The sequence below is a fragment of the Melanostigma gelatinosum genome (assembly GCF_949748355.1).
Source record: "Melanostigma gelatinosum genome assembly, chromosome: 9".
NCBI classification, from domain to species: Eukaryota; Metazoa; Chordata; class Actinopteri; order Perciformes; family Zoarcidae; genus Melanostigma; species Melanostigma gelatinosum.
Genome location: NC_136642.1, coordinates 2,074,372 through 2,093,423, shown reverse-complemented (window position 1 = coordinate 2,093,423; position 19,052 = coordinate 2,074,372). Strand labels below are relative to the sequence as shown.

At 43.0% G+C, this 19,052-nt stretch overlaps 1 protein-coding gene across 1 annotated transcript; it reads right to left on the bottom strand.

The window, feature by feature from the left end:
- Nucleotides 1-504: 504 nt before the first annotated feature.
- nes (nestin) lies at nucleotides 505-7,653 on the bottom strand (the record flags this gene model as incomplete). The annotated part of the gene is made up of 4 exons (XM_079275501.1): nucleotides 505-3,857; nucleotides 4,451-4,524; nucleotides 5,776-5,900; nucleotides 6,823-7,653. 4 exons carry the CDS (start codon nucleotides 7,651-7,653, stop codon nucleotides 1,021-1,023), a joined length of 3,867 nt encoding a protein of 1,288 aa, XP_079131627.1. The 3' UTR covers nucleotides 505-1,020.
- Between the last annotated feature and the right edge of the window lie 11,399 nt (nucleotides 7,654-19,052).

Below are 19,052 nucleotides of genomic sequence, written 5' to 3'. Positions count from 1 at the left end.
TGTTAACTGTTGCAGAGCGAGCACTTTCCTCACTCTGGCTTAGTGGCGCTGACGTGAAGTCATGTGACCGTGGTGGAGTTTCTTTATGGCTTAACATTAGTTTTTACACTTCTGGCGATTGCAATTACGCTTTAAAAATCATAATAATGTAATAATCCAAAATGGAAGAATCACGTTGGCTTTTTGCCTCCAAAGATACGTCATCCCTTCATCTACATGCGATCAGTCTGAATGCGTTTCATTCAGCCTTCCAGAAGAGAAACAGTCTTCTGTGGTGTGAATAAAATGCACATTAAACAGATAGAAGTGTTGTTCACAGCTGCTGTGTTGAGGTGCACTGTGCTGGCACAGAAGATCATTGTTCAAACAAAAGGACTCGGAGCATATCATGAATCTACTGTTTATTATGGACTGTAAATGTTCCGCAGCATAAACTTTATAGATGGAAATGAACAAGCCTTTTGAGTACAGACCAATAAAATACAAACAAAACGGTTTGTGTCATCTTGTACCTTTTACAACCAGCCATTCATTCCACACGTGTGGAGCATGCAAAGACGGGTCAGTTATTGTCCAGTCAAATGAGACGACTCACCAGCAGAAACACTCGCTGTCTGTGTGACACGCTGTGGAAGAGCAGCTCTACCAGGAATCCGACCCTTCTGGTCTCATTCATCTCTATCAGCCAGTGAAATCGGATCAGGCAATCAATGATGCTTTGGCTTTCAAATGGCATTCTTTGCTCTGGCTTCATGCTGTTCCCTCATGCAGATATCATCCTATTACATGCACACTGAAAGAGTTTGAACGATTAGGATAGAGGAACAAATAGTTGATCAAACGTGTCAGATGAAGGAAACGGTGCACGGTATCTTTAGAGACCGAATGGCACGTTGGTGTTTAGCGTCACTGAGATGTGCAACCCAGGCAGGACTTTGGCTTTCACAGTAACTGCATTCTGAGGACAATGTCAAACTAATTCCATCTAAAATTGTAAAAGCTCAAACTGCGTACTACTTTTCATACCGGTTCCTCCCCAGATGACCAGGATTCACCCTCAACGTCAGACTCGTCAGAATGAACGAACTCGCCCTCCAACACCTGCTTCACCTCCGCATGCATCTGCTGCTCTTTCTTAGCGTTTAGGGCTTTAGATGAGTCAAGACCCACCCTGGAGTTAACCACATTAACCACGCTTTCCGAATCACCCCAAACCAAATTCTGATTGGTTTGCTCAGCTGCTTCATTGCAGGCATCATCTGGCTGATTGGTGGCACCGGTCTCCAAGGAGGACGCCCAGCAGTCATCCGTTAAGCCAGAGGTGAAGAAGCCGCGGAGGCTGTTGTCTTTGCCGGTTCTCTTCATGTGTTCAGCTGAATTCTTCGCCACAAAGATGTCGTTTTCATCGGGTACACTGCCGGGGGAAATCTCAACCTTTCCTGTCATAACTCCCTCATCAGAGCTTCCGTCATCGTGCAGATAACTTTGAGCTGATTCAGGCACAGGATTGCATTTTTCACAATCGTCACTCTGATGTCCTATTTCAAAGTCCTCACTAGGGTTCTCTAGCACTTCCCAGTCAGCTGTTTGTGGAGCTTCTGGAAACTCCGTGCGGTCTGCAACATCCTCAACTGGATGTTCTTGAGATTCCCCAGGTGCAACCTCTTTCACTTCAGTGGGGGCAGCCACAGCCTGAAGGTTTTCCTGATCCGCTGTGACCTGCAACACAGGCTTTGGATCCTCTGAGTTGTTGATTTCTTCCATATCAGGCCTGCAGATGAAGTCAGTAAAGCTAGAGTGAACTTCTGTAGCATCGGCGTGTGTCAGCATGGACGCATTGTGTTCATCCTCTTCCTCTCTTTTCTCTGGAGCATCTATCGCCTCCTGATCTTTATGCTGGACCTCCTCGTACGTCACGGTGTCTGCTTGAGGCGTTGCCTCTGGTGAATCACAGAAATACAGGTTCTCGTGAGGTTGATCTGTAATTGTGGTGGAAGATGCAAGTTGCTGGTTGACTCTCACGTCAGGCTCTGTAAAGCGAGGCTTTCCAGCCTCTTCTTGCTCTGTCTTTACCTCGACAGCCTTGCCCTGCAGATGTAGCATCTCCTCGCTCTCGCTAACCTGCTGCTGTGCAAAGTGAGCGCTGTAGCTGTCCGTGGCTAGGTTTTCTACTTCCTGCTCCACAAGTCGGTCTGTCTCCAACTCCTCATCGTTGCACATATTTGTGGGTGTCGTGGATTTGGTAAGTTCTTCAGTTTCTACATCCGACTGTCCCTCACTGACTTTTCGGGTCATTTCTTCAGCCTGGTCACTTAAAGTCATACCATGACCAACACCCCTGTTCTCAATGTGAGTATATCCCAGATTATACTCCTCATCCAGCGCTTCCCCCTCGACTTCTTCGCACAGATCTTCCATAGTTCCAAATCTCTTTGACTTGCCCTCGCTCCACATTCCCGTCTCTCCGCACTTCTTTTCCTGTTCCCCGTCACTGGAGTCGCTCTCGTCCACGTGTGACGCCTGAGTGTTGGCGTCGGTCTCGTCGCTCTTGTATCGAATCAGAGGCCGAGTGTCGGCGAGAGTGTTGTCCTGTGCGTAGCTGTCACCCTCCAGCTCTGTCCTCCATGACACAGAGACGTTTTCAGAATCCTCCTCGTCCTCGTCTTCGTCGTTGTCAGGGAAAAGTGCACCCTGTTGGTCTAAAGCAGCATGCCGTCCGTCCTCTTCTACTTGTGTGTGCATCGTTGAAGAAGCCTCGATGTCGTCTTGATGTACACCTGCGGCAAAATCAGACCTAGTTTCTCTCTGTTCATGCTTTTGTTCTCTTGCTGATATATCTTCCTCTGGTTCCGCGTGTTGTCCTTGTTCTTCATCCGTTTTCATGCCTTCATCTGTCATCAGATCAGCCTTCCTCTCTATTACACTGTCCCACGTATCCATCTCTTCTCCATCAGGGTACAACTTATCCTCACCATCCGTCTCAGTTGTTCCCACTGTGGAACAACTTGCTTCTTGCCTCGTCTCAGCAGCGTCCTCCTTCAAGATGTTTCCATCTGTGCTGAAGTCTGTCGCTTTGTCGAACAAGCTCTCTTCAGGTTCACATTCAGACACTGGACTACTCGTCCTGGGATCAAAGTTTGGTTCAATCACCGCCTCTGTTTCAGAATCTGACGTGTCCTCTTGCACACGCTCTATTTCTTTGCCTTTCAGCTCTTTCTCTGCCCACTCATCAATTGGAGCATGCAGCTCTTGTACATCTTCTTTTCCCACAGATCTTTCAAAAGGCACATCCATATCGGATTCATCTGAGAACCCACAGGGCTCCTCTGTCGTTCTCACAGAGTATGGTGTGAGGTCGGTTGTGGTAAACTGACGCTGACTTATTTGATCACCGAGGGGTGGCTCAGCGCTGAGGCCAGACTCAACCTGATAACTGACCACTGACTGGACGACTGGTCCGTCCTCAGTCGGTTCCACACCAACATTGTTCCAGTCCTCTTCCCCTTCTTTGTCCCCTGGTGTTGTTTCAGCCTCCTGCTCATTGGGAGGCGATGGAGGCTCGGCATAGGTGACTCTCTCATGAACCTCCTGGGGTCTAAAGTGTTCAACGGCTCCATCCTGCAGTATTTTGGGATAAGGGGTTTCCCACGTCGCTGACTTGGGTCTCTCAAGTTCCGAGGAAATCTTCAGAGTCTCAGTGAGGGTTACAGGTTTTCTACTCCACGTTGGTGTTGCTGTAACCGCTGTTGGTCCTCTTCCTGTTAAACCACGGACAGATGAGAGGGATGCGGTCTTGTATCCATTGGGCAGCTGGGTCTGGTAATTCGTTTTAACCCCCCAAGGACTGAAAACTGCATCTGTGGAGGACAAGAGCAGCGCTCATGAGTACACAATGAACTGAGCTGCTGTAATAATAATGACATTGATTGTCTCTTGAGTTTGAACCAATTCCCATATCATGATTCTGCCAAGATACAGTATCCTAGATATGTGATACCTCCACACAGCGTTGACTCGTGTTTGAAATCTTCCCTAGTACTCTTAACATACTGCCTCCCCAAAGCATTACTAAAATGTATGTTCTCAATGGAAGCTGGACACTAATGGGGAGGTATTGATCGACATTTCCTTTCAACGTTGTCTAAGTTACCGGAAAGCAAAGCCACATGGCTCAATAACCTTTGGGGACTGTCTTTGGTGGCTTGCATTGCAGGACCCAAAGTGCTTACCTCAGCTCCCTAAGCCAAGCCCCCCCCCCCCCCCCCCCCACACACACACACACACACCCTGTTAGACTAATGCAATTACATTCTGTATCAAACATGGCCCCCCACTCTGAGGGGCTTTTAGTTAGGCTGAGTGGGGATAAAGGAGAGGATTTATGTGGCATATTGAGGTGCTATACACACTGACATGGTGCTGTCGTATTAATATTCCTGACTTTAATCACCTGTGATGGACATGTCTCTTGGCTGATTTAACAAAGGGGCGACTCCCCCGAGGCTCTCGCTGTCCAGCAAAGCTCTGTGGAGACGGACAACAAGAGAAGCAGGTTACACTCTGAAGTTCAGCGCACATAAACGTGATAATATGGTGATGTTTAATATTCGGACGACATGATGCTGCACTCAGAGCGACGGGCGACTTTTTTTTTTTGTTGCTCTCGAGCTGCAGCCTGTTGTTATGGTAATGAAGGAAAGGGCCTGCCATCTGCAGCACACACACATCCGCCATCAACACACACACACACACATAATGACAGCAGATATTATGAGCAGCCCATGCAGCACTAACACCACTCACTCCATTCACACATGTGGACCACACCAGCCTCCATTCCAACACATCATGTAATTCGCTGCAGGTCCAGACGTAACAACAGTCCCATGTGCAGTGAATGACATTGACGTTTGTCTTCTAGTTCTTCCTCACCCCTACTGCCCCCCCCCCCTGCTGTTATTCTAGACTCCCATAGCTCATAAATCGGTAGGATGAGGGTCAATAATGTGAGGAGGGGGGAGACGGAGAAAGGAGAGACGCCTCCATAATGGATGCGATAGTCAAGACATGAGAGGCTGCTGTTCCAATGAGCTGACCTTTAGTCCAGACGGCTCTTTCACCGATGGAAGAGAAGTTTGTTACTGAGCAGCTGCATTAGAACGGGTTAACGCTATCGTCTGATTCAGAGTTCAAATAGTTGTGATGGTAATTCAGCTGGAACTGCAAAAATGATTATTTTCTTGAGCTGGTTGATGCTTCAATCTACAAAATTGCCATTTTCATCAACATGAAAATGGCAATTTCATAAAGTATAAAGGGACAATGAAGTATATGTTATCTTATCTTATATTGGTTGAAGAAAAGCTGCAAATCCCTCAGTTTAAGGAGCTGGAAACAACAATGTTTTTGACATTTTCGCTTTAAAAAATGACTAATAATCAATTTATTATCAAACAAATGGAAGACATACATATACATATATATATATATATATATTTTTAAAAGTCCAATCTTTATGCTAAGCTAAGCTAAACATGTCTCATTGCCAGCTCCATAGTTAATACAGAGAGATGATCCTCATTAATGTACGAGGGGGCAGAGATGACTGCTCAGGGACTTTGTCTGATATCTTTAAAAAGAGTATGCAATCTGCTTTCCTTAACCTCATTTCACCCAATGCATGCTGGGATACCGTAACCACAGGATAATCAGGTATGTAGTGATGGTCTTTATATGTTTCTCTGACTTTGTGACATGGCATGCAGTGCAGCGTACCGGTACGCAGCCACCTCCAGGCCCAGAGACGTCTTCTGCTGCAGCAGGCCTCGCTTCTCCAGAAGACGATGCTCGATGTGCCGGCCCACCTCCTCTTTCTCCGCCTCCAGGCCGCCCAAGTGCTCCTGCCAAACACAGGAAGTGGAACAGGAAAAGGAAGCGGTTAAAAAAGAAGAAGAAGAAGAAGGTATGAACAGTGAAGTATATTGTGTAAAAATAAACACTTTGTGTTCGTCATAGTCTGTGGGTTGTAAAGAGAACACGGCCTTTATTTGAACTGATCTGTAATGCTGCTATCATATAAAGTTAACACTTGTCACACTGGTTCGTCATCAGACTTACACATTATTAAGGTGAATGCAATCTCATCGCTAAAGAGGAAATAAAAAGACCTCGTGAGTAAACATTGAACCTGTTGGAACTTGAGCAGTCAGCTGTACGTTACTGGTCAGTGTGAGCTGGAAACATTCCTCTGTGCTCTGTCACATCAGACTGTCTATTTGTGAAGCTACATGAAGACATCAGATACCGTGAGCGACCGCACGCTTCATGGGGAACAGCCGGTGACTGTCATCGTGTTCTCACACAACACAAGTTCCCAATTTGCAGCATTTGTTTTTTTTACAGCTTAATAATTCAAGTGGCAGGATTTATGTCTTGAAAATATATTTCCTACAAAACAATTTATATTGATCGACTCACAGAAGGATGACATTATATATATATATATATATATATATATATATATATATATATATATATATATATATATATATATATATATATGAAGTTTATTGTAATGCTGAAATGATTGACACAACATGAATCAATGGCGATCATACATTTGGGCTCTGATTAGTTCTGACGAGCATTTGTCTTTTTTACATTTCATCCATCCTCTAAAGAAAGTAGCTTGATCTATAATGAAACACTTGTTAGTTGCAGCCTTTGTGTGGTTAAAGAATGGAGCCAATGCTCCATGAGAGGGTTTGTTTACAGGTAGAATGAGTGTATCTGGAACCTCCCGACAGGATGTGGCTCTCTCACCTGGAGGTGCTGGATCTCCCGGCTGTATCTGTCTCCCTGCTGGGCTGCAGCCTTCTCCAGGTGGACCCTGACGTCGTGAGCTGACGCGATCTCCTTCTCCAGGGCCCGGAGCTTCAGCTGGCTCTCGCTCTTCTCCTGACCCACTCGGGTTAAACGGCTCCTGGCCTGGTTGAGTGACTCCTCGAGCCGATCTAACTGCCCCTGATGGGCCTCAGCTGCCTCCTGCCAGGCCCTGGTGGCCCTTTGGGAGTACTCATGCCCCAGCTGCAGGAGGTTTGGTGTCCGGTTGCCCCTTTGAGCCAATGTGGGGGCTGTCGTGGCTCTGGCCTGGGTCAACGTGGCCTCCAGGTGGGCCACGTCCTCCTGATGGGTTCGCATCAGGTGCCTCATCTCGTGCTCCAGCTGACCGACCTTCTCCCTCAGCCACATCTGTGCCCGCTGTTCCTCCTCCAGCTCCTTCCTGCTTTGCTCCAGCTTCCTCTTGGCCTCCATCTGGGCCTGAGCCTCCCTCTGCCTCTGCAGCTCCAGGGCTTGGAGCTCTTCGGCCACCCTGCCCGCCTCCAGCTCCGTGTTGACCCTGTCCCTCCAGGCTGCGTCCACCTCCAGCCTCGCCCGCCACAGCTCTTCCTCCAGGCCCCCCCTTTGCGCCGAGGCCGCCTGATTGCTGCTCCTCAGGCCTCGGATCTCTTTGGCGAGCAGCGCGTTCTCTTCCTCCAGGAGATTGACCCGGCCCAGGTAGGTCTCCAGGCGTCGGTTCAGGTTCAGCATCTGGTGCTTCTCCTCCCCCAGGTGGCTGTGGTGGAAGGATTTGTGCACACTTTGGAGCTCCATGTCAGTGTTAGAAAAACAGAGATGAGTTTGGCAAACGGATGCCTCACTCACAGGGAAGCTGATTCGGATTTGGCAGCCGACTGTGTCTCCGTGTGCAGGCCCGAGTCAGTTTGTGGGGGTGTTTCCAGCGAGTGAGGCTCCTGTGAGGCTCCGGCAGTGTGACTGCCAGCGGGAGGCTTCCCTTTCATACCGGAGGGGCCGGGGCACACGGACAAGGGGGGAGGAGGGATGGAAAAGGGAGGAGACTGCAGGCTGGAGAAGGGAGGGGAGAGGAGATGAGGAAGGATGGAGAGGGACAGAGGAAAGGAAAGGGGCGGGAGTGGGAGGGCTGGAAGAGAAGGGAAAAGGGCAGAGAGAGGCGGTGATGTAATCGCCAACGTTAACTCTTTCACCACTGGAACTTTCTCCAGCTGAGGAAAAACCTCAGACTCAAATAGAAAGAAAGCTCGAGGGTTAAGATGAGCAATCACAACTAAACCAGCCTGCACCAGGGACCTTTGATGCATGTCATCACTTGTCTATCTTTTATGTGGTTAGTGTCATGATCACAAAGAGGCCAAAATGTCCTTAAATACCTCTAAAAAGGACAGACATTACATTAAAAAGACTTCACAGTAACCTGAGGGAAGTGAAAACGTGGACAAGTGAAACGAACCATCTCGTTAGAAAAGTAACCAACAAACCAATTACACAACAGCAACGTTTTCAACATCCTCCTGCTGAGAATAACGTGTGGATGCAGAGAAGTGAAGTACCACAGGGTGATGTTATGTAAATGGTTATAGATAGACAGATATACACTTTATACTTGGATGCATAAAATGAATGGATAAATGGATACAATGCAATTGGAACAAATGATCTGGTCTTCCCATCAAATGCAACAAAAACACCAGCAAATAACGATTCATTCAAACCATGTCAAATGAAAAGTTCAGCTTGAAGCGCAGACATTTCATATATTTCATATTTCATATATTTCATATATTTCATATATTTCATATATTTCATAGGCTTTGCACTGCAAGCTCGACCTCCCCGTCTCCATCTAGTGGGCGTCTCCAACACTGCAGCATCCTGCCATCACTACATGATGACACTGCTACCTTCAAGTGCCTTTGAGGAAGTCGTGCTCTCTAAATAACAAGTAATATCGCACCATCTGAACATGTCCTGTTGTGACAGACGACCAACAGCAAAGCTGTCGTCAAGTTCTGCCTTTTCTTCAGTTTCTCTTAAGAACAGATCATACGAATACTTCTTTTGTTTGTTGTTTAGAAAACAATGATAACATCAAATATAAAATGTGTATGTCTGTGTCTAGGACTAGATCTCCCCTGATGTTAATCTGCTCCAGCGTTACTCGTACTACACGTCACATGTTCAGAGATGGTCAGCAGCACCACATGGAGGAATGTAATGAATCAGGTATAAAGACGAGCAAGTAGGAAGAGCAGCAGACCGGGCCCTGAACGTGCTTTTGGATGTTTTATTTTCTCTTTCAACAGAGGTTCATTGATGACGTGACCTTAAAAAATGTATGTTCGTAACAGAGAGCACATCCTGTGCAGTGGCAGTTATTTACAGGACAAAGGGAAGGCGGTGATGTAATCTCCAAATCTCCAAATCTCTGATCCAGAAATCTCCACTTCAGCATCCATTCACCAAACTTCACACGTTCATTCCTCTCTGTGTGCTGAAGGTTCACACATCACTCACACACTCATTCATACATTTATTAATGTAAACATGGATTTGTAACCTGGCTTGATGTTACCAACCAAATGTCGAACAAAGAAGCACAAATTTGCAGAGACAATTCATCATTTCCATATCTTCAACATATTTTCAGAGAACTTGTAATGAAGGAACTTGTCTTCATGTAAGTAATGAACTGTGTAAGTGTCATCGTGATATCTATTTGATATTTGCTTTGTTCTTTACCGTATGTACCTGCAGTGTCTCCTTTTAAGTGACTCATGATTCATATGAGCAATGGTGAGTTCAAGAAATGCACAGTTAAAGTGTGTGTGTGGTTCATAAAGATGCAGACACCAGTTGCCAAACAGAAACATTTCGTCATGCAGGAGAGAACGCCGCTCTCGCTGCACTGTGGGTGAGTTCCATGTGGTTATTGTTGGTTCAGTGAAAGTGTTTCCTCACACCGAGCGTACGTCACAGCTCCACAGTGAGCTGCTCGCTCACTGCTCATCACACTGCCTTCCATGAGAGGATTATATTTCCATAACACTGTGCGTGGCTTTGACTTTCCCACTGATGGATGCAAATGGCTTTCTCAACCAAAAAGCAGAAGTTGCTCACTTGGAGGTTTGGTGTTGATAGACTGAGCTGGAAAGAGGCAACAACTGGTTCTCCTATTAGGATGCCCTGTGGTTAACACCAGCCTCCGTCAGTCAGTCAGAGTTCATCAGAGCGGCTGCAGCGATGGCGGAGGTCAACTACGCCTCGGTGATGTTCAAATCCAACAAGCGACGTCCTGAAGGTCAGTTGAACTCTTTTAATGGCAGCAGATGGAACCGTATCGCGTCTTTGTGTACGTGAGCGTGTGTTGATGTCTTCCAAGTCAGGCTAACATGTCCAACGCACTGTCAACCAAATGTGTTCTGTGCAACAGCAGAAGAATCTGCTCATCGTTCAATATTTGGACAAAAACAATGTTTGAATCCAGAGAGAATGAGTTTTAGTAAACGCGAGCGGATCAGATGTCGAGCTGACTCAGCACTTCATGCATTGATGTTCTTAAATGTCACGATGTTGATGAAACCTGCTCACTTCAAATAACCCCCAAAAAACACCAAGTTCAAATATAGATGCAGAATGTTGACCTGACGTGTTCTCTGCTTTGTAGAGTTCTACTTTCCCTTTAACAACGATTCCACAAACATCTCCAGAAAGTTTGACTTGAGTTCTCATGCTGCTCTTTTGTTTAATACTCCCGTTAACGTTTGTGGAGACGTGTGCACTGAAACGGTTATCAGTTCAGTGTTTCGCCATCAAAGGCAAGAGTTCCCACTTTCATCTGTGATCAGCTGACTGTCAGACATTTTCATTTATTGACTTTTATGTTACAGTTTTTAATGCTTGACATGGAATGACCAATGACGAACAAATGACGTCTTTCTCATAGAATTCAAGGATGAAACCGATCACAATCAGGCAAAAACATGATTTGGTTGATTTCATTGCTCTCTGTGTTCTGAAGGTTCATACATCACTCACACACTCATTCATACACATTTATTAATATAAACATGGAGGAAATGAACCCCACTCATCTGGGGTATACAAGTCATTTGACAGCGACGCAGTAATCGACTGTGAGTTTGTCTCCTTTCAGCTTTCAGCTGAGAAGGAGGAGGAAACTGTGTACGATGAAGTGAAGAAGAAAAGCGAATCAACGGAACAAACTGCCGACACAAACGGTAAGCTGAGAAGTACACCATTCAGGTGCTGATGGGAGTATTTCTAGTACTACTACCACCACTACTTTACCTTCAGAACTACCAATAAGATCGTTCCAGACTCATGAGGAGCAGGACTCAGCCGTGAAATCAGATGTAAATCTGCTCTGGAGCAGTTTTGTCAAAAAGCACAAACCCATGATGTCATCAGGGTAATCTCAGCTGTAACTTGGAGACTCAAAACCTTCCAAACACTGTGTCCAGTGTTGAGTTTGAACTATATTTCTAGTCTGGAGGCTCGAGGGTAAAATACCATTCAAATGAAATCACTGGACGCGTAGGATCCAGTGTTCTGGGATTAATTCAGCTTTTTATATTTTGAATCTTGTGTTGAGTGCTTTAAGTGCAACTCATTTTACAGTCACTACTACAAGAATACTGCTGTTACCTGTTCCTGCCATCATAATTATACGAGTACTGCTTCCACTGCTACAGTACTACTTCATGCACAATGGCAATTTGTTCTCTCTTAAAGGATAAGTTCTCAATTTCTCTGTAAAAGTCAGGTGTTATATAATCTCTGCGAAAGGATTCTGCATAGAATCGGATTTAGCTTTTTATTGGATTTAAATAGTTTTACTGACCCGGTCTCACGTTGCTGTCGGACTTCAAACAACGAACAGCTCGTGAGAAAGAGTCTGATCGGGCTGCTTTCATAGCAAGACTTTTTAGGGACATTTTGTGTGACATGAAAACTAATTTTAGGCTTTTACGTGTCTTTTATGTAGTCATGTCTTTTTACTAAAATGTTATCCCTGTGTTAATATATATATGTACGTATATATAATATTGTTTGTCTCAGCAGGAGTCTTGCCAGGCAAGAAAGCAAACAGCAGACGTCGTAACTATCAGCTGCTGGCTTGTTGTTTGGGGATTCTTTGTGTCATTTTGCTGTTGGGCCTCATAGCCGTCTGTTACTTCCGTAAGTATTCAACATGAGACAAACCTTCAATAACACTATGAGTTATGTATCAGAAGCTCAGACTATCTATTGGTACTTTGTTTTACATATCATGCATTTCTGTCTGTTACACAAAGTTAACTTCTGGGCAGAATAATCACTGTAGAGATGTAGACAGGAAGTAATTCATAAGATGTTTATGTTAAACAATGTGTGACCATTTAATCCATATTCTGCATTCGAGAAGCTCGTTGAGATACGCAGAGAAACAAAATGAATGAATCTAAACTGTATTGTTAATATTTCCCCAATTTAACTTCAGAATGAGGAACTTGGTTTCGTCGATTGAATAGTTTAATTTGTAGGAGACTTTCATTTTCGAGACAATGAGGGAAAAATGCATTGTACATAAAATGAATTAAAGCAGGGCGTCAAACTCATCTTCTCTCCGGGCCACATCAGCATCACGGTCGCCCTCAAAGGGCCGGTTGTAAATGTAACTACTCCTAACATATTGGTAAATAACTGTCTCTGCATTTGATTATTGTTTATTCAAGTGTACAAATATTCTACATGCAGTTATATAAATGTAAAAATATATTTATGCACATTTCTGTTATTACAACTTAAATCCTTTGAATTTAGGCTTAATAAACCCACATTACTCTATCAAAGATCAAACTATGAAAGAAAACAGCAAAGACAAATATCAAACACAAGTTATTACAATAACTTTGTTCAAAGCTTAAAATCCTTTTAAGGGTGCGTTTGCACAATCAGTGAAGTATTTCATGTGTTGTAAAGCCACGTTTACAGTAGTCTTCAATGTACTCACAATACATTCAAATGTTGGGTAACCAGCCAAAGAGCTGCTTCTATGACTGCTGTGTTTAAGTATCTCATAATTATGACTTTCTATCTCATAACTTCGACTATGGGGATATTTTTATTATGAAGTCTAACTTTTAATTTAAAAAAATAAAATAAAATGTAAACTTTTTTTTTTTTGCTGGTGGATTCGCGGGCCACATAAAATGTCGAGGCGGGCCGGATTCGGTCCGCGGGCCTTGAGTTTGACACCCCTGAATTAAAGAATGATTAAAGTGATATTCTTTATTTTTCTTGTTGTCAACAAATCCCATGATTCGACCCAAACCAGCACTGAATGTATCCACTAACACATGTGTTTTAAAGCCTGATCTTCACTCTCTGCCACAGAACTCTATTGAAAACACATCAATGAGCCACACTGTGGCACTGGGTGGCATGTAAACCACAGGAAACGTTGAATGATGACATTCCTGAACCAAAAATACGTTTCATAAATACGTTTCATATCAGCATCAAATCACATTTCCAGAAACACGCAATGCCACGTTCTAAAACAACTGGTTTGGATTAAGCAACAAAGTAATTTGAGGTTTAAAAATTGTCCTGATTTGTGTTGAAATTAAAACGTAACGCAACAACGTAACGCAACAACGTAACGCAACAACGTAACGCAACAACGTAACGCAACAACGTAACGCAACAACGTAACGCAACAACGTAACAACGTAACGCAACAACGTTACGCAACAACGTTACGCAACAACGTTGCGCAACAACGTAACGCAACAACGTAACGTAACAACGTAACGTAACAACGTAACGTAACAACGTAACGTAACAACGTAACGTAACAACGTAACGTAACAACGTAACGTAACAACGTAACGTAACAACGTAACGTAACAACGTAACGTAACAACGTAGCAATGCAACAACGCAACTTAACAACACAACGTAACAACGCAACGTAACAACGCAACGTAACAACGCAACGTAACAACGTAACAACGCAACGTAACAACGCAACAACGTAACGTAACAACGCAACAACGTAACAACGTAATGTAATGTAACAACGCAACGTAACAACGCAATGTAACAACGTAACAACGTAACAACGTAACAACGCAACAACGCAACGTAACAACGTAACGTAACAACGTAACGTAACAACGTAACGTAACAACGTAACGTAACAACGTAACGGAACAACGGAACGGAACAACGGAACGGAACAAAGGAACGGAACAACGAAACGGAACAACGAAATGGAACAACGGAACGGAACAACGCAACTATCTGCAAAGAACAACCTTTGCAGATTTTCAAATGTAATGTCAAGTAACACGCGTATCAACAGTACATAACAATCATCAATGCAACCAATATCTTGGGTTTCACTTGGGACACAGAAGTCTCCTGGGTGAAAGTCCTGTATTTGTCTGACTTAGCATCCGTTCTCTGAATGCCATCAGTGGACATTATTGTTTGTTGTACTTGTTATCACTACACGTAACTTTCAGCAGCCGCTGCTCATTCTCCTAGCTGTCCCAGCGTATCACTTGCTTTTACCGAATGCAACAATGACGACATTCATCGTATCCGTGGTGTGCAGAAACACTTTTTTTCCCTTGGCAACTGGACTGCTTTTGAGTCAATCCAGAGACAATTGACTCAAAGCTACATTGTCCGGTTGTTCTTAACAGTGTCATATATTTACTTCTTCAGTAAGAACCAAAGGTCTTGGGTCTGAGTGCAACAGAACCCATTTGGGAAGTCCAACACATTTTTGGTTTTAGTCTTTTCATGGGATTTGTTGAAATCTTCCAAAAAGCTGGAAACCCTGAAGTGAGACAGACTTACAGGTAAATTGACAAAACCGAAGTTACAATATCACTATAATTAAAAAGTCTAATTTGTATTTTTCAGTTGCCACATTAAGTTGTGATATAACGGAGCTGAACCAGTTAAAAGAAAACAACAAGACTCTGATGGCTGCCAATCGCAACCTGACAAACCTCAACGACAAACTCAGCTTAGACAATGACAACTTGAGAAGGGAACGCAGCAATCTGACACAAAACTATACTGTCTTAGAAAGCAAGATCTCAAACCTGACAACAGAGAACCAGCAGCTGAGAGAACAAAATGAGAACCTGACAACACAGAACCAGCAGCTGAAGACAGAGAAGAACAGCTTAACAGAACAAATACGAACCTGCATTGAGCTCAACATCAGCAGAGCTCAGTGGAGCATCGACGCCTACTGCCCCAAAGAAAACAAAGGTATGATCAGATTACATTAATGAGGTCCATAATAACCAATAATAACATCACAATGAAGTTGTTTATTGTTGGTCTCTGTTCTTTCAGTGAGACAGTGTAGAGCTTGTCTGGAGGGCTGGAAGCTCACCCTACCCAGCTGTTATGTGAGTCATAACGGTCCTCCTTCTGATCAGATAACTTGGGAACAAGCTCGAGCAAACTGTGCAGGAAAGAATGCAGATTTGGTTGTTGTACAAAATCAACAGGAGAAGGTAATGAGAGAACTGTGGGAATGTTTATGACACAATTATAAATCAAAATGTATTTTCTGTAGGAGTCTGTAGGACATGTTCACCGGTATTTAAGTATTAATATAACTATAAATTATACAAATAATCTCTTACATCCTCAAGACAATTACTTACAGTTACACAACTCTTCTCTTTAAATACATAATTGACTCTTTAATAACGTACTTGTATCAACTAACTCTTTATTTGTTTGTTGTGTTTATCATATTTATTTGTAAGTTTTCATATTTTCTATTTTTGAGTGATGTCTTTTACTAAAACACTATTTTTATTGTCACACACTCACCAAGTCATATTCCTTGTATGAGTAATATACTTTGACAATAAATCGTTTGTGATTTGTAAATAAAATAAAAAGTTGACATATTATAATGCTTCTGTTCCATCAGGACGTGGTCAGTGGTTACAGCTTTGGTGGACCTAGAGAGAGTGGATACTGGATCGGCCTGAGAGTTGAAGAAGGGATCTGGAAGTGGATCGATGGAAGTGACCTGAATGAACTGTAAGAGAAACATTCTTGAACACGTTGAATCAAATGTTCTATCAGCCTTTGATCTAAACATCATGTTGTTCCTTCAGCTCCTGGATAGGAGATCCTACTGAAGGTCACTGTGCCGTTTCTATCCAGAACCAAAACTGGACATCAGTGATGTGTGAGGAAAAGAAACGATGGATCTGCAAACAGAAAGCTTTAACTGTTTAAACACTGCAGTCAGCCTTCATTAGACTTGTACTGATTAAATGTTCTGTATCAGCTTATCATGAAATAGAGATGATGAGGAACAAACGTCCTCAAAGCTTCCTGTTTCTTCTTGTCATGTGACATTTTAAATAGTTGCCTCTGATTGGCCAACAGAGGGCGCTGCCTCCACTCAACAGAATGTTCCCAGAGCTGCTTTCTTCATTCTATTTGGCTGTGATGAAGGTTAATGATACAGGTGACAGTTTCGTGGTAAATATCTATCGAGAGCACATTGAATAAAAGTGCCGCCGCTCTTTGTTGTTGTGTTTTTGCTCATTGAAAATATCAGAACACTTGATTCAGGAGTGTCATGTTGTAAAATGCTCTAATTATGTGACAGCTGATTTTGTCATCATGGGTCTGCCACTTTGAAACAATGTTGTAAAGATGGACTTTTCATGTTCATTCATGCTGGAAATATTACTTCATTACCGAGGCTGAATGTGAAATATTATCAAAGAACTGAAACAGACTCCTGTATCATAAGAGACACACTGTTGCACGTCACGAGACGTTCCTTCACAACAACACAGTGTTATGAGCTGCTAAGTTGAAGAAGAAAAAACGAAAGAAACACACATTCACAACCTGAAAGCAGAAGAGCACTAAAGAGCGGAGCAGACGCCCTCATTCAGATCTGGAGCAGGATTTCAAACATTTGTTCAGGATGAACAGGAAGCCACAGCAGGAAACAGGTCAACTGTTCTAATGTTCATGTGTCTGCATGTAACACAGATACTTACTGTGTTAAGTGCCGGAAACAGTGAAAACTGTCGCGAAAAGTAGTGGCAGGTCCCACAAAACGGTGGTAACTGTCGCAACAACTTGTGGCATACTGTATATATATCTATATACTGCGTGTATATATCCAAGTCAATAGGTTATATGGATTGCTATAACTCTAAACAAAACAATGCATATCATCCATATTTACAATTTGCATTCCTTTAGTCACAGTATGAAAGTGTTTATCGTTGCCATGGCCAACAGGTATCAACTGAAGTTAGCCCGCAATTAGCTTGTTGACAAAAACGAGTGGCCATACCATAATAATTCGGCCTTTTTTTAATAAACTAATTACATCTACCAACAGTCATGCCTTCAATGACCTTAATGTATTGTCATATAATGTCAAATAACGACAAATAAAGGCTAAACTACCGCGGAATCCGCTCCAAAATGCTGGCAGCTGCCACAAGATGCTAGTGGCAGCTGCCACAAGATGCTAGTGGCAGCTGCCACATACAGTGGCAATCACTTCCTGTTGCAAGCCCAGCTGCCACGGAAAGTCGTGGCAGCTGAGCTTGCAACAGGAAGTGCCTGTACTAGCTGCCGCTGCCACGATTTGAGCTTGCCCTTTCTCCCATGATGAGTGAACTGAGGAAGAATATGCGGATTTATCGACGACGTATTAAGGAAAAATCGAATTGTGTATTTTAAAAAAGTCGGTCTTTACTTTGTGAGATCGGTCGTCCGTCTCAGCAGAAACATATTTGATTGTGAAGCTGTTGGTAAAAGGTGAAACGGTGTTTTTCTCAGGATGAACAGACAAACAGAGGCTGGCTGTTACTTTTCATGATGTCACTCTTTATTCTTGTACAGTGAAACTTTACGAGGTTCTAATCTTTCTGTGTGACGAACACATCGTTGATTTTTAGCAACAGTTAATATTACAATGTAGAAATGAACTATGAAATCCATATTTTGTGTTGTGCTCAAAACGTGAGTGAAACTGCATATTAACTCAAATTCAACTTAAATTAGTGTTTGCTGTATCTTTCAGAGGAGATCAAAGAGGAAGCTGACTATATTAATGCACCGTGGATGAAGACTCAGCCCCTGCAGGTGCATTGTGAACGATTTCACACATACAATATTGTCAATGATATTTATTTACCAATCTTTATTTTGTTGTTAAAAATGTGATTTTGATGAAGCTTGTTGTTAAGCGTGAGATTTATTTTCTAGTCGTGATGTAAAATTAAGATTCAAAATGTGAATGTTTCACAGCTCATCTCCTTTTGTTCTCCATTTAAAATGCATCCAAACACACGTGACTTCCATCAACATCGTCAGTTGAACTTCCTGTGTTGGTGTCGGACCAGAGGCGTCTCTGCTTCACTCGGTCTCTTCCACTGACAGCAGTGTGTTGGCTGATACTGTTGCTCATCACGGGCCTTCGTCTCCACTGTGAGTATTCTATGCCAAAGTTATTGTTTTCTGCTCTGCTTGTTGTTATTTGTGGAGCTTTTTAATTTACTTATCAACATTATTACAGTTACCATTTATTTGCACATTTATTGATTCCTCTCTCCTCCAGCATTCCTCTGGTCACAACTATTCATATACAGTAGAACTATATGACAAACTTACTCAACACACGTGCAACAAATCTGTGACCTGCAGAGGCCTTGTTGGGTTTAGTTTATTCTGGTTGTTTTCACATTATACAACTGAAATACACGTAAAAAAATACACATAAAAATAATATTCAAAAAAGATGAGTCATTATTCTTCAAGTTTATACTGATAGAGAAGCTATATGCAAACTAACAAAATACATATACATATATATACGGTACCCAAAAGTCCCAAACAAAAAAAACACACACAATTGTTCGTACCTCAGTTTTATATTTGTTCATGTTATTTTTAAATATTTAAAATCAATCATGCTTATTACACATTTGCCTGTCTTTTTGAAAAGGATTTCACAAATTAACTTATTTGACTGTTATAAATTATTTTGTTTTGCATTTGTTCCAAAGATGCTGTTTCTTACCGCACGTGAACGCACCACACTACGGTTTCGCCTGAGTCCTCTACTGCGACTGCGCGAATCGTGGCTACCCGGAAACGAGATGTTT